Source organism: Petromyzon marinus, chromosome 61, assembly GCF_048934315.1.
Source record: "Petromyzon marinus isolate PM22_M1 ecotype Great Lakes invasive population chromosome 61, UKy_Petmar_22M1.pri1.0, whole genome shotgun sequence".
Lineage (NCBI taxonomy): Eukaryota > Metazoa > Chordata > Hyperoartia > Petromyzontiformes > Petromyzontidae > Petromyzon > Petromyzon marinus.
In genome coordinates this window covers 2,573,960-2,590,001 of record NC_133727.1, presented here as the reverse complement: position 1 = coordinate 2,590,001, position 16,042 = coordinate 2,573,960, and the positions used below count along the sequence as shown (strand labels likewise).

Genomic DNA, 16,042 nt, shown 5'->3' with positions numbered 1-16,042 from the left:
CAGGCCACGCCCCCCTTCCCGATCCTTCGGGGAAGGGGGGCGTGGCCGGCTCCGCCCCAGGCCACGCCCCCCTTCCCGATCCTTCGGGAAGGCCCGAGCCCCCAACCACGTGACCCCCCTGGGGCCGGTCACGTGTCCTGTTGGGTTCACGGCCTGACACGACGTCCGTGACACACGCCTACAGCCCCCATACCGAGCCAACACAGTAGTGTCGTTGTACTACACGACACTTTATACACTACACTACTATTATACATTATACACTACACTTGTGTCAACACAGTAGTGTCGTTCTACTACACGACACTTTATACACTACACTACTACTATACATTATACACTACACTTGTATCAACACAGTAGTGTTGTTCTACTACACGATACTTTATACACTACACTACTACTATACATTATACACTACACTTGTATCAACACAGTAGTGTCGTTCTACTACACGACACTTAATACACTACACTACTACTATACATTATACACTACACTTGTATCAACACGGTAGTGTCGTTCTACTACACGGCACTTAATACACTACACTACTACTATACATTATACACTACACTTGTGTACGCGGTCTTCTTCTCCCCCAGATGCATCAATTTCTCATGTATCTCATTAATCAGTTTCCCCCGCAACACCCTCGGGACAACAATACAAAATTTTTGTGCTTCCACATCCCAGCGAACAAGCATCAAAAATGGGCGATCCTCCGATCCCCTTGAACGAGAGGTACGCAGCCTCATCCTGGTCAGCGAGGAATCTTCCACCTGCAGTTGCTTCCACTGCTTCAATGACAACCCCAACAGTCCAATTTCTGCTCCAGGGACTATCCCTGGCACCCCCGAACCCGCTGCAGCGACCGTTTGCGGAACCTCCTGCAGCGGCGGGCCGCAACGCAGCGAGCCCTCTGTGCACCGACACGTCTCAGCCGGTCGCGGCAACCTCGACAAAGCATCCGTGTTTACATGGTGCATTCCTTTCCTATACTGGATCGTGAAAGAGTACTCCTGGAGGGTCTCAAGCCAGCGAGCCATTTGCCCCGACGGCTGATCCACGCGCAGCGAGTACTGTAGTGCCGCGTGATCAGTGCGGATCAAAAATTCCCTTTCGTACAGATACGGTCGGTACTGGCGAACAAAATGGACAATCGCCAATAATTCCCTACGCGTCACACAGTATTTTTGCTCCGCCGGCGATAACACCCGGCTGCCATATGCCACCACTCTCTCGACGCCATCAACCATTTGTGACAAAACCGCGCCTATGCCCGTATCACAGGCATCCGTGTCAAGTATAAATCGCTTCGTAAAATCCGGGTATCCCAATGGCGGTGCGTCCGCCAGTGCGACCCGCAACGCTTCAAACGATTTTTGTTCAGCAATCCCCCATTGAAACTTCACACCTTTCCCGGTCAGCGTATGCAATGGTCGAGCAATCGTGGCAAAATCCTTAACAAACCGCCGATAATACGACGCAAAGCCCACAAAGCTACGCACTTCCCCTGCTGTTTTCGGCACTGGCCATGTACGCACACAACTCGTCTTTTCCGGATCAGTGGCCACTCCTGACGCGCTAACGACGTGCCCCAAATACTTCACCGATGTTCTTAACAATTGGCACTTCTGTGGTTTAAATTTCAATCCGGCGCGCCGCACTCTGCCAAAAACGGCGCGCAGCCGTTGCTAATGTTCATCGAAATTCCTACTGAAAACAATCACATCATCTAAATATATCAAGCATGACTCCCACTGCAGGCCCGACAACATGAGTTCCATTAATCGCTGGAAGGTCGCCGGCGCTGAGTGGAGTCCCATCGGTAGCACGTTAAATTGATACAATCCTTGTGGTGTCCGAAATGCCGTTTTAGGTCTTGACTCCTTATTCAGGGGCAATTGCCAAACGCCCGACAACAAATCGAGGGTTGAAAAGATTCTGGCGCCGGACAGGGCGTCCAGTGAATCACATGGTTCCATCACGTTTTTTAACGAGGACAGTAGGGGCTCCCCACGGGCTGGACGATGGGGCGATAATATCTTGCTCTAGCATTTCATCAACAGATCGCCGAATACATTCTTTCTCAAGAGGACCTACACGATGCGAATTGAACCTGATCGGGGGTGCGTTCCCCGTGTCAATACGATGCTGCTACAACGTCGTATTTCCCTGAACTGAACACATACTTAAATTCCACTAGCAACGCATGCAAACTCGACCGTTGCACAGGCGATAACTCTGGGTTTTGTTTGTAAAGATCCCTTAACCATTCCGAATTGTCCTCCTCCCTTGACAACATTTCATCCTGTCCCGTAGCAAAACATGTTTTGTTTCTGGACCCGGCGCACCCGTTGCGTGCGCCAACGTAGGGCCCCCTTGAATAACAACCTCTTCGTGCCCCGCGTTTACAATTTTAATGAAGGGATCACAATATGTTGGTATTATGGTCAAAGCTCCTACCACGGTGGGCATTCTCGATACAGCATTTGAGGGTGTCAACAGCACTCCCTCCTGCAGCTCATCCCAAGGCAATTCCTTATTTAACCGTAGCGGTACCAATATTTGCGATGCAGGCGGGACGCGCACGGTGCGGCTCACCACGGCCTGCACCACAGCGTTCGCCACCGCGGATTTCGAAGGCGTCCCCAAATATTTCATACATCTCCCCGACGGTAATTCCAAACAAAACCTTTTTCCACTGAAATCTTAATTGGCATCTTTTGCAAGAAATCCGTGCCCAACAAACACGGTACCGCCAAGGCCGTTGAAACCAAAACACTTCCTGTCACAATAACCTCCCCAATTTGAATTGTCACAACCACGCAGCCCATAATGCCCAAACTACCCCCGTTTGCCGCTACGCATGGCCCTTCCACTGGTGCTAACGATCCAGGCGACGTCGGCAGCGCCCGAAAAGTTTGCAACGAAATGAGAGTTGCCGATGCCCCGGTATCTGCAATAACCCGTACCATAACACCTTGAATACATGCCATCACATCCGACGATCCTGGCGCGGCCCCCAACACACGATGTACCAACGCGCCCCACGTATCCCGGCCATGCGTACTATCCGAACCCGATGAATACGGGTGAGATGACGCGGATAAGTGATGTGGATAGGGCGGCCGTGTATTGAATGCATCTCGACTCACCCGGGATCCTTGGTCTTGGGGGAACCGCCCGCTGTAGTAGTTCGGCGCCCACGGAGGACCACCTCTCCGTCTCCAGCAGTCGCGGGCGAGATGACCCCTCCGCCCGCACTCGTAGCATGTCCGATGCACGCCGTCTCCATATACCCCGGGACAACGCCGTCGTTCTCCGGTCGACACCCTGGCCGCCGCTGCCATCGGCGGCGTCTCGTCCACCACCACCGCCACCGTGCTCGCAGCCCCGGCAGGGGTCGTCAGCGACGGCTGCCCCACCGCCGCCGCTGGTTTGTCTCGTATGTCAAGGTTGACTTGTATGTTCCTGGCGATCAGCAACGATGATACGTCGTCGTCATCATCCTTGTCCGGGAGCGACAAGACGACTTTCAGTTCCTTCGCCAGCTGTAACATCTTATCTTGCAGCAGGGAGTCCCAGCCCTCCTCGTCCATCGCCGGGTACGCAACCTGGGCGAGGGCCAGCAAGGCGCTGCGGAATGCCCGGGGGGACTCCGTGGCCTCCCGTTTCCTCTGTTGAAATCGACGTTTGGCGACCGACCGCGGCTCGTAGACTTTCCTCATTGCCGCAATAGCACCGTCCAATGTTTTTCTGACAGCGGCAGGGAGTCCGTTAAAAGTCGCCAAGGAGTCATCATCCCATGCCGTCGGCAGTGCTCGTAACGCGGCACTCTCCATCCAATTCAGGGACTCGTAAGCCGCACGGATTCTTCGTATGAACGCGGTCCAATCTCCCACTTTGGCCTCAAATCGTTGTACGTGTAGCCGTCGTGGCGGTCCCGCCGACTGGTCGTCTTCGTCGTCAGAATCGTCCAACCGCTCCGGCTGAGCGGCAACCTCCGGCGGTGGACCCGGTACGGGTAGTTGAATGCGGTTCTCCGTCAAGAAGTTCTGGAACTCCTCCGACAACTTCTCCATCCTGGCCTCCCACTGGGTCATGAGGACTCGCCAATCCTCTGGCGATCCCGGGCCTTCAGCACCACCCGAACCGCTGTCGCCGTCCGGAGTACTGCCGGCCATCTGGCCGGGCTGCAAATTGTCGTTGGCGCTGTCGCCGCCCGAGTCCACTGGCACATTTCTTTTCTTTGCCGCTTTCCTTGACATCGTGGCATGTGTTCCGTACTTTTTCTGACACCAAATGTAGTGCCGTGAATTCACTCGGACGACAACCGTCTTTCTTCCACCGTCACTTGTATTCCATCGTTCCGTACACACACACACTATATAGTTTCACACACACACACACTATATAGTTACACACACACACTATATAGTTACACACACACACACTATATAGTTACACACACACACTATATAGTTTCACACACACACAAACACACACTATATAGTTTCACACACACACACTATATAGTTTCACACACACACTATATAGTTACACACACACACTATATAGTTTCACACACACACACTATATAGTTTCACACACACACACTATATAGTTTCACACACACACTATATAGTTACACACACACACTATAAAGTTTCACACACACACTATATAGTTTCACACACACACACTATATAGTTTCACACACACACACACTATATAGTTACACACACACACACTATATAGTTTCACACACACACACACTATATAGTTTCACACACACACACAGTGATTCTCCTCTTCGCTCTCCGCCAACTCGGACACTCCGATTCACCTCAGCATCGTCCACGCAGCCTCTTCCACACACAGTGATTCTCCCTCTATCTCCTCACACACAGTGTCTTCGCTATCCCTTCACACGCAGTGACTTCCTCTATCTCCGCACACACAGTGACCTGTCTGTCTATTCACACACAGTGACTCTATCTATCTATTCACACACAGTGACTCTATCTATCTCCGCACACACAGTGACTTTATCTATCTCCGCACACACAGTGACTTGCCTGTCTATTCACACACAGTGACTATCTATCTCCGCACACACAGTGACTTGCCTGTCTATTCACACACAGTGACTCTATCTATCTCCGCTAACGCTAACTCTCCCTATCGCTATTTACTGTCTTTTGGGTTCGGCTCTCTATCTATTCTTCCCTAACATTGCCAGCTGTCCTCTTCGTATCTCTCCACCTCTCGCCAACAACTGCCCAGCAACAACTCCCACTCCGTTCAAATCACCTAGCGTTTTATCCCCTTTCCAATTAGCCTCAATTAATTGCCACGTGGCTCTCTGGCATTTTCCCGCCAGCTCGCACCTGTCCCCTCGGTCAGACTTTGAGACGCCGCCACTTAACGCTAACAGCCCCTCGACCAATCACAGCCCTCGTGCCACGACTCCCTTAATTACTTCGGGTTGTTTACGCCACCCGTGACTCGACCACCTGTTCGACCTCATGTGACCCACTCTCCTTGTATGTCAGTATGTACTGTATGTGGCCAATTCCTATGCGTATCGTTTACTCCACTACACTTGTATCAACATGGTAGTGTCGTTCTACTACACGGCACTTAATACACTACACTACTACTATACATTATGCACTACACTTGTATCAACACGGTAGTGTCGTTCTACTACACGGCACTTAAAACACTACACTACTACTATACATTATACACTACACTTGTATCAACACGGTAGTGTCGTTCTACTACACGGCACTTTATACACTACACTACTACTATACATTATACACTACACTTGTATCAACACGGTAGTGTCGTTCTACTACACGACACTTTATACACTACACTACTACTATACATTATACACTACACTTGTATCAACACGGTAGTGTCGTTCTACTACACGGCACTTTATACACTACACTACTACTATACATTATACACTACACTTGTATCAACACGGTAGTGTCGTTCTACTACACGACACTTAATACACTACTACTATACATTATACACTACACTTGTATCAACACGGTAGTGTCGTTCTACTACACGGCACTTTATACACTACACTACTACTATACATTATACACTACACTTGTATCAACACGGTAGTGTCGTTCTACTACACGACACTTTACACACTACACTACTACTATACATTATACACTTCACTTGTATCAACACGGTAGTGTCGTGGGTCCCAGCGAGACTCTCAAACTCCTCCGCTGTCCGCGGCGCCGAACGATCGCCGGCGTCGCTGCGTGGGATGTGAACGGTGACGATGCTGACGAGAACGTTGAATGTCGGGAGCGCGGTCCGCTGAAGTGACGGACAGGGGGAGACAGACAGGGGGAGACGGACAGGGGGAGACGGACAGGGGGAGACAGACAGGGGGAGACGGACAGGGGGAGACGGACAGGGGGAGACGGACAGGGGGAGACGGACAGGCGGAGACGGACAGGGGGAGACGGACAGGGGGAGACGGACATGGGGAGACAGACAGGGGGAGACAGACAGGGGGAGACAGACAGGGGGAGATGGACAGGGGGAGACAGACAGGGGGAGACAGACAGGGGGAGACAGACAGGGGGAGACAGACAGGGGGAGACGGACAGGGGGAGACGGACAGGGGGAGACAGACAGGCGGAGACAGACAGGGGGAGACGGACAGGGGGAGACGGACAGGCGGAGACGGACAGGCGGAGACGGACAGGGGGAGACGGACAGGGGGAGACGGACAGGCGGAGACGGACAGGGGGAGACAGACAGGGGGAGACGGACAGGGGGAGACAGACAGGCGGAGACGGACAGGGGGAGACAGACAGGGGGAGACGGACAGGGGGAGACAGACAGGCGGAGACGGACAGGCGGAGACGGCAGGGTGGAGGAAGACGGACATGGGGAGTCCATGCGCGCGCGGCTGATGGGATGGGTGGAACGATGATTGAATTAGTTACGTAAATAATTGCCCGCTTATTTATTTATACTCTCCCCCGCTGCCCCCCCCTTCACCCTCCCCCCCCCCAGCCGTGTGAGCGTCATCCGGGGTCAGGTGACCACGGCGGACGGCTCCCCGCTGGTCGGGGTCAACGTGAGCTTCGTGGGGCTACCTGCCCTGGGCTTCACTCTCACTCGGCACGACGGATAGTGAGTGTGGCGTTGCAACGGGGCTGGCGGGGGGGGGGGGGTCACGTGGGGTCATCGGGGGGGGGGATGGTCACGCGGGGTCACGCGGGGTCACGTCGGGGGGGGGTTCACGCGGGGTCACGCGGGGTCAGGGAGATGTGCGGACACGTTGACGCAGAATCACCCATCCTGCCTCTCTCCTGCATCCAGACTCCACGCTCAGAGGAGGGAGCCGTCCCTTCTCTCCACCTCTCCCACCCTCCCACCCCACTCGGTTAACCCCTGACCCCCACCTCCCCCCGCCGCCCCCACCCCAACCGCAGCTTCGACCTGCTGGCGGAGGGCGGCGGCTCGGTGGCGCTGCGGTTGGAGCGCCCCCCGCTGGCGCCGCTGCTGCGCTGGGTCCGGGTGCCGTGGCGCCGGCTGCTGCTGCTGGTCGACCCCCCGCTCGCGATGACGACGACGACGCCGCCGGCGCCGCCGCGGCGGAGCGAAGGGGCCGCGACCTGCGACCCCGCGACCCTGCAGCAGCCGGCGCCGCTCGTCCTCTCGTGGCCCCCGACCCCTCCGCCCGACGGCACCGTGCCGGCCCCCAACGACGACGAGGGGCCGCGCGGTGGCGGGGGGCTCTACGACGAGGTGCGGCCGCTGGCGCAGGTGAGGACGGCGGCGACGGTGACGACGGTGACGACGTCAACGGCGACGGTGGCAGTGGCGGTGGCGACGACGGTGATGACGACGGTGATGACGACGGTGATGACGACGGTGATGACGACGGTGACAACAGCGACGGTGGCAGTGGCGGTGACGAAGACAGTGACGACTACGGCGGCGGCGGTGACGACGATGGCGATGACGATGAAGGTGGCGACCAGGGTGGCGGCAGTGAAGATGACGGTGATGGTGGTGGTGACGATGAAGGTGGCGACGACGGTGATGGTGGTGATGGTGGTGGTGACGAACGGCAGTGGTGACGGTGGTGATGGTGGTGATGACGATGGTGATCGTGATGGGGATAATGATGACGGTTGTGGTGGTGGTGGTGGTCATGGTGGCGGTGGTGGGTGATGATGGGTTCATGGGGCAGTGCGTTAACCGCTACACTACACACTCATACTTACACACACTCTCACACTCACACACACACACTTACACACTCTCACACAACAACAACAACAACCGCCATTCGCCACTAAGTGGCGGTGACGTCACCACGACACTTGTGCCAGGCTATGTGCACCCCGAGGCCACGTGAAGAGTCGAACGCCCGCTGGCAGGAGGTCACGGGGCAGACCCAGGTGCCACGGGTCGACTGACTGAGATGACTGGCTGATGCACCACCTGTGCCCCCTACTGTGCCAACCTGCTGTGCTTTAGCCACCCGGCGCTCCGCTCGTTCTGAGCGTCGCTCCTCCGCCCTCCGTTCTTGTTGGAGGGCGACTACCTCCAACTGCCCAGTAGCATCCTTCACGAGCCTCCTCCACAGAGGCCGATCTTGACACCGCTGGTAACAGTCATCGGCAGGTCCACCCAGCTCCACGTCCTCCTGTACCACATCACTCCATCTCTTCTCTAGCCCGTGCCGCGCCCGCTTTGCCCCCTCAATCCGGCCGAACAAAAGTTGTTTCGGCATGCGGTGGCTGGGCATGCGGGCTACATGACCCAGCCATCGCAGCCTTGCCCGCCGGAGGAGCTCATCGATGGGACCTTTCCCAGATCTTTCAAGGATTTGTGAGCTCCTCACACAATCCAGTCTGGTTAAACCCAGGATGGATCGTAGGCAGGCCAGCCTGAATGTTTCTAACCGGCGAAGATGTTCCATTAGGGGGGTCCACGTTTCGCAAGCGTAGAGAAGGGAGGGAATGACCGTGGCCGAGAAGACCTGAAGCTTAGTGCGGAGCGACAGACCAGGTAGCTTCCACACAGCGTTACGCAACCGATGAAAAGATATTGCCGCTCGATTGATTCGGAGTGAGACCTCTGCTGTTAAACTGGAGCCAGTCATAAGCACACTGCCCAGGTATGGGAAACGCTCCACTCTCTCCACAACTGCCCATCACCGATTGGGAGTTGTGGGGGTGGAGTGTCCGATGGTACAAAATACCCAGGCAGGTGCTTAGTTTTGGTGGGGCTGATGGTAAGGCCCCACCTCTTAGTGGCACGCTCCAGTCTCAGCAGCAGCGTCTCCAACTCCTCCTCTGACTGAGCAGCTATTACCAAATCATCAGCATACATAACGTGGTTGAGCAATAGGGAGCCATCCCTTGACCGCACCTGGGCATCGATCAGCCTCCCATTATATCTGTACCATATGGAGATTCCCCCGGTACAGCTATTGAAGGCTTCACGAACTACGTGGTCAAAATAGATGTTAAATAATGTGGGAGCCAGATGACATCCCTGTCGCACCCCAAGGTGTACAGGGAATGGTTCTGACTCCCGGCCACGTAGTTTTACGCGGGCCCGCTCACCATCATGAAGGTCCTTAATGATCGTGAGCAGAGGGTCAGGGACTCCAAAAGCACGAAGAACAACCCAGAGCCCAGGCCTACTGATGGTATCATAGGCCTTGACCAGGTCAATAAAGCAGAGATGTAAGTCTTCTTGGAATTCCCTACACCTCTGCTGTAGCAGACGGACAGAAAATATGGCATCTGTGCAGGACCCCCCTTTCCTGAAACCGCATTGGGGCTCCGCAAGCCTCTCCTCAGCGTACCTGGCAAGGCGATGCTGAATAATCCTTGCCAGGACCTTTCCCGGCACACTGAGGAGTGAGATGCCCCTGTAGTTGTTACAGTCTGTGCGGTCCCCCTTCTTAAAAAGGGGGACCACCAGGGCATCCTTCCAAACCTGCGGAACCCGTCCAGTGGTCCAGACCGTTGTTATGATGTCATATAGGGCAGTCTGTGCACAAACGCCACCCTCCCTCAGCATTTCACTTGGGAGACCATCTCTGCCCGCTGCCTTTCCTGGTCTCAGACTCCGGATCGCCTTCAGTACTTCCTCAACAGATGGCACCTCAGCCAGCCACTCACAGGGGGTGACTTCTTCCAATATTTGAGGCACCGCAGCCTCAGCAGGGTCATCCTCACTTTGTGCCACGATGTTTTCCTGGCTGAGGGATTTTCCCTCCCCCAGGACCTCACAGAAATGCTCAGCAAATCTGAAAATCTGTTCCTGGGGGTCGGAGATTGGATCACCGTTTTTTCCCCTAATGATGGTAATAGGTTTTGATGGAGTTAAATCGAGATTTGTGATCACGGGCCACTGAGGCAGACTCCATCTCCTCAGCAACCCGCGACCACCACCCATCCTTGCAGCGCCTCACGGCTCTCCGAACCTCCGAGCGAAGGCTATGGTAAGCCGCCTCATTCTCTGACGTGGGATTCTGTAGCCGATGACGGTGGGCCTGTCGCTTTTTCTCAACCATCCTGAACACCTCCTCTGTCAGCCAGGGTCTCTGGGGAGGTCTGGACTTCGTACCCAAAGCAGCCATTGCAGCTGCATGAGTCACAGTCCTAAACCTAGCCCATTTACCCTCGACATCAGGAGGAGTCGGGGACGATGCCAATCCCAGCCGCAAGCGATGATGAAATTCTCACTTGCAACTTTCATCAGATAACTGAGACCAGGCCACTTTAGGTTGGAATGGGGTCCTGGGTGTACACCCACCACCGGAGTGGAAGAATGGCAGGCGCATCTTACAGATGACTAGTCGATGGTCAGAGGGCAGATCAGCTCCACGGTAGGTCCTGGTGTCAAGGACATGGGCTCGCTTCCGCTGGTCCGTCACTATGTAGTCCAGCAGATGTTCTTGCTTGGACCCGGCATGCATCCATGATGTTGTGTGGATGCGCCGATGCCGGAACAGCGTGTTGGTAATTACAAGCCCATGGGCTGCACAAAAATCTAGCAGCCTCCTACCGTTGTTATTGAGCTGATCTGGCCCATGCCCTCCAATCACTCCAGACCAGGTGCCAGCATCATGACCAACTCGGGCATTGAAGTCACCCAACATGATGACTCTATCCCAAGGGGCCACTTTAGCCAGCACCTGTGACAGGAGGTCATAGAAAGCATCTGACTCATCGGCTTTGCCTGCATCCCTCCACGGATGTTCATCTTCGGTGGGGGCATAAGTAACCACGACCACCATTCCTCGCCTCCGGTTGATGGGAAGGCGAGCCCAAAGTAGCCTGGGGCTTACAGCTTCCCACATCTCACCGCCACGCTCCCACGCCCCCTTCATTCTTTTGTTCAAAAGAAGAGCCACACCCTGTTGTTTGGCAGTCTGCTGCCCCGAGTAGAGGACTGTCCACCCCTCATGGTGGCAGGAGCCAGAGCCGGTCCACCGGACCTCCTGAATGCCACATAGATCCAGGCGGTACCGGTCCAGCTCCCGACAGAGGAGTGGCAGCCTCTCCTCCGCAGTGAGCGTTCGAACATTCCACGTGGCCACCCGTAGTGGTTTTACTTGTTTCTGGAGGAGCCCCGAGGGTAGATATTCAATCTCCTGGCTCCGCCAATTGGGGTTTGGCCAGGAGACGTCATAGACGCCTGGCCCCCCGGGGCCTCCAGTACAAGCTTATTAGTTACATATTTCAGTTTAACTCGTGGTTTAGTGGTAATTAATTGAAGGTGGAGGGGTTACCAGCCCCTCGCACCCGTCCAGAGCCCCCGTTTAGCCCCTGTGGTGGATACATGCCATGAGGGGAGGATCCAATCAAAATTGGGCCTCCCCCCACAGCACTGTCCACGACAGAGTTGCCCGTCCGGCACCGCGAGGAGGTAGGGGGTTGTTTTGCCGGACTACACACACACTTACACACTCATACTTACACACTCACACAATTATACACTCACACTTACTCACAATTACACACTCACACTCTCACACTCACAGACTTACACACACAGACTCACACTTACACACTCACACTTACACACTCACACACTTACACACACACAATTACACACTCACACTTACACACTCACACAATTACACACTCACACGTACACACTCACAATTACACACACACTTACACACTCACGCAATTATACACTCACACAATTACACACTCACACACACAGACTCACACACTCACACAATTACACACTCAGACTTACACACTTACACTCTCACAATTACACACTTACACACACACACAGACTCACACACTCACAATTACACACACAGACTCACACACTCACAATTACACACACAGACTCACACACTCACAATTACACACACAGACTCACACACTCACAATTACACACACAGACTCACACACTCACAATTACACACACAGACTCACACACTCACAATTACACACACAGACTCACACACTCACTCAAGCCCTGGTTGCCCCCCCCACAGACGCTGCGCGTGAGGCTGCCGGTGCCGGGCTCGTCGCTGCGCCTCTCCTACCGCAGCGACGGCGCCCCGGCGCGCCGCTCGCTGCTTCGGCTGCTGCTGACGCCGCCGGTGCCGCCGCCGCGCCTCGCAGCCGTGCGGCTCCTCCTGGCGGTGGAGGGACGGCTGCTGGAGCGGCGCTTCCCGCCGGCGCCTCGCCTCGCCCACACCCTGGCCTGGGACCGAACCGACGCCTACGGCTCGCGGGTCTACGGCACCGCACACGCCGTCGGTACGGCGGTGGGGGGGGCATGTGGGGTCAGCTATGAGTGGTCGCTGTCTCTGTCTGGCAGTGTGAGTGAGCTATGAGTGGTCACTGTCTCTACCTGGCAGTGTGAGTGAGCTATGAGTGGTCGCTGTCTCTACCTGGCAGTGTGAGTGAGCTATGAGTGGTCACTGTCTCTACCTGGCAGTGTGAGTGAGCTATGAGTGGTCGCTGTCTCTGTCTGGCAGTGTGGGTGGGCTATGAGTGGTCACTGTCTCTACCTGGCAGTGAGGGTGGGCTATGAGTGGTCACTGTCTCTGTCTGGCAGTGTGGGTGGGCTATGAGTGGTCACTGTCTCTACCTGGCAGTGAGGGTGGGCTATGAGTGGTCACTGTCTCTGTCTGGCGGTGAGGGTGGGCTATGAGTGGTCACTGTCTCTGTCTGGCAGTGTGGGTGGGCTATGAGTGGTCACTGTCTCTGTCTGGCGGTGAGGGTGGGCTATGAGTGGTCACTGTCTCTACCTGGCAGTGTGAGTGGGCTATGAGTGGTCACTGTCTCTACCTGGCAGTGAGGGTGGGCTATGAGTGGTCATTGTCTCTACCTGGCAGTGAGGGTGGGCTATGAGTGGTCACTGTCTCTACCTGGCAGTGAGGGTGGGCTATGAGTGGTCACTGTCTCTACCTGGCAGTGAGGGTGGGCTATGAGTGGTCGCTGTCTCTACCTGGCAGTGAGGGTGGGCTATGAGTGGTCACTGTCTCTGTCTGGCAGTGTGGGTGAGCTATGAGTGGTCACTGTCTCTACCTGGCAGTGTGGGTGAGCTATGAGTGGTCACTGTCTCTGCCCGGCAGTGAGGGTGGGCTATGAGTGGTCACTGTCTCTACCTGGCAGTGAGGGTGGGCTATGAGTGGTCGCTGTCTCTACCTGGCAGTGTGGGTGGGCTATGAGTGGTCACTGTCTCTACCTGGCAGTGAGGGTGGGCTATGAGTGGTCACTGTCTCTACCTGGCAGTGAGGGTGGGCTATGAGTGGTCACTGTCTCTACCTGGCAGTGAGGGTGGGCTATGAGTGGTCGCTGTCTCTACCTGGCAGTGAGGGTGGGCTATGAGTGGTCACTGTCTCTGCCCGGCAGTGAGGGTGGGCTATGAGTGGTCACTGTCTCTACCTGGCAGTGAGGGTGGGCTATGAGTGGTCACTGTCTCTGCCCGGCAGTGAGGGTGGGCTATGAGTGGTCACTGTCTCTACCTGGCAGTGAGGGTGGGCTATGAGTGGTCACTGTCTCTACCTGGCAGTGTGGGTGAGCTATGAGTGGTCGCTGTCTCTACCTGGCAGTGTGGGTGGGCTATGAGTGGTCACTGTCTCTGTCTGGCAGTGAGGGTGGGCTATGAGTGGTCACTGTCTCTGTCTGGCAGTGAGGGAGGGCTATGAGTGGTCACTGTCTCTGTCTGGCAGTGTGGGTGGGCTATGAGTGGTCACTGTCTCTACCTGGCAGTGTGAGTGAGCTATGAGTGGTCACTGTCTCTGCCCGGCAGTGTGGGTGGGCTATGAGTACGCGGGCTGTGCCGAGCTGGTGCTGTGGGAGCGCCGTGCGGTGGAGCTGCCGGCGTTCCCCCTGGAGCCGTCCGGGATCGCCGGGTGGAGCCTGGAGCCGCACCACGCCCTGGACGTGCCCAGCGGTGCGCCCACACCCCACGTGTCCTCCCCCCCCACTCCATGTCTCCTCCTGTGTCTCCCCGTGTCTCCCATGTCTCCCCACGTGTCTCCCCGTGTCTCCCATGTCTCCCCACGTGTCTCCCCGTGCCTCTCATGTCTCCCCACGTGTCTCCCCGTGTCTCCCATGTCTCTCCCCGTGTCTCCTATCTCTCTGCCCACGTGTTTCCCCGTGTCTCCCCACGTGTCTCTCCGTGTCTCCTATCTCTCTGCCCACGTGTCTCCCCCTGTGTCTCCCCGTGTCTCCCATGTCTCCCCACGTGTCTCCCTGTGTCTCCCATGTCTCTCCCCGTGTCTCCTATCTCTCTGCCCACGTGTCTCCCCACGTGTCTCTCCGTGTCTCCTATGTCTCCCCACGTGTCTCCCCGTGCCTCCTCATGTCTCTCTCCGTGTCTCCTTTCTCTTTGCCTACGTGTCTCCCCACGTGTCTTCCCGTGTCTCCCATGTCTCCCCACGTGTCTCTCCGTGTCTCCTATCTCTCTGCCCACGTGTCTCCCCACGTGTCTTCCCATGTCTCCCCGTGTCTCCCCACGTGTCTCCCCGTGTCTCCTATTCTCTCTGCCCACGTGTCTCCCCACGTGTCTCCTGTTCTCTCTGCCCACGTGTCTCCCCACGTGTCTTCCCACGTGACTCTCTCCCTTCCTCTCCCCTTCCCTCCTCCCCCCAGGCATCCTTCACCGTGGCGACGGCTCCTCGCTGTCCCTGCGCTCGCGCCCGCCGCTCATCTCCACGCTCGTCGGCACCGGCCGCCGCCGGCCCCTCTCGTGCCCGGCGGCGCCCGCCGGGGGGGCGCCCTCGGCGGCCGGGGCGGCGGGGGGGGGGGCGACCCCCCCCCCGCCGGCGGGGGGCTGCCGGGGCCCCGCCGAGTCGGCGCGGCTGCTGGCGCCGGTGGCGCTGGCGTGCGGCGCGGACGGCGCCATCTACGTGGGGGACTACAACTTGGTGCGGCGCGTGGAGCCCGCGGGCAACGTGAGCACCGTCATGGAGCTCAGGTGAGCGGGGGGGGGGGCGGGGGGAGGGGTGGGGGGGGCGGGGGGAGGGGTGGAGGGGGAGGGGCAAGGGGTACACGGGGAGACGGGAGACACACGGGAAGACGGGAGACACACGGGGAGACACATGGGGCGACGCGGGGAGACACGGGGAAGCACAGGGAGACACAGGGACTCGTGTGGAGACACAGGGAGATACATGGTGAGACACGCGGGGAGACGGGAGACACGCGGGGAGACACATGGGGAGACAGGTGGAGACATACGGGGAGACGGGAGACACGGGGAGACACACGGGGAGACACGGGGAGACACACGGGGAGACGGGAGACACGGGGAGACACACGGGGAGACAGGGGGTATGAGGAGAGAGCCACGGGTGAGAGACACGGGAGAGGGACGCTGACCACGTGATGCTCACCCACTTTGTGTCTCCTCCTTCCCGCGACGCGCTCAGAAGCCGGGAAGTGAGACACAGGTACGCCCGGTGACACGTGTGTGTGTGTACACGTGTGTGTGTACACGTGTGTGTGTACACGTGTGTGTGTGTGTA

General features: G+C 56.7%; 1 protein-coding gene across 1 annotated transcript in view; it reads left to right on the top strand.

The window, feature by feature from the left end:
• Nucleotides 1-16,042, top strand: part of LOC116937205 (uncharacterized) — a 97,494-nt gene that overhangs the window by 36,728 nt on the left and 44,724 nt on the right. The window contains 6 exon segments of the mRNA XM_076053387.1: nucleotides 7,078-7,197; nucleotides 7,500-7,833; nucleotides 12,554-12,821; nucleotides 14,323-14,466; nucleotides 15,168-15,492; nucleotides 15,947-15,967. Of these exon segments, the coding sequence (XP_075909502.1) occupies nucleotides 7,078-7,197; nucleotides 7,500-7,833; nucleotides 12,554-12,821; nucleotides 14,323-14,466; nucleotides 15,168-15,492; nucleotides 15,947-15,967 (1,212 nt within the window).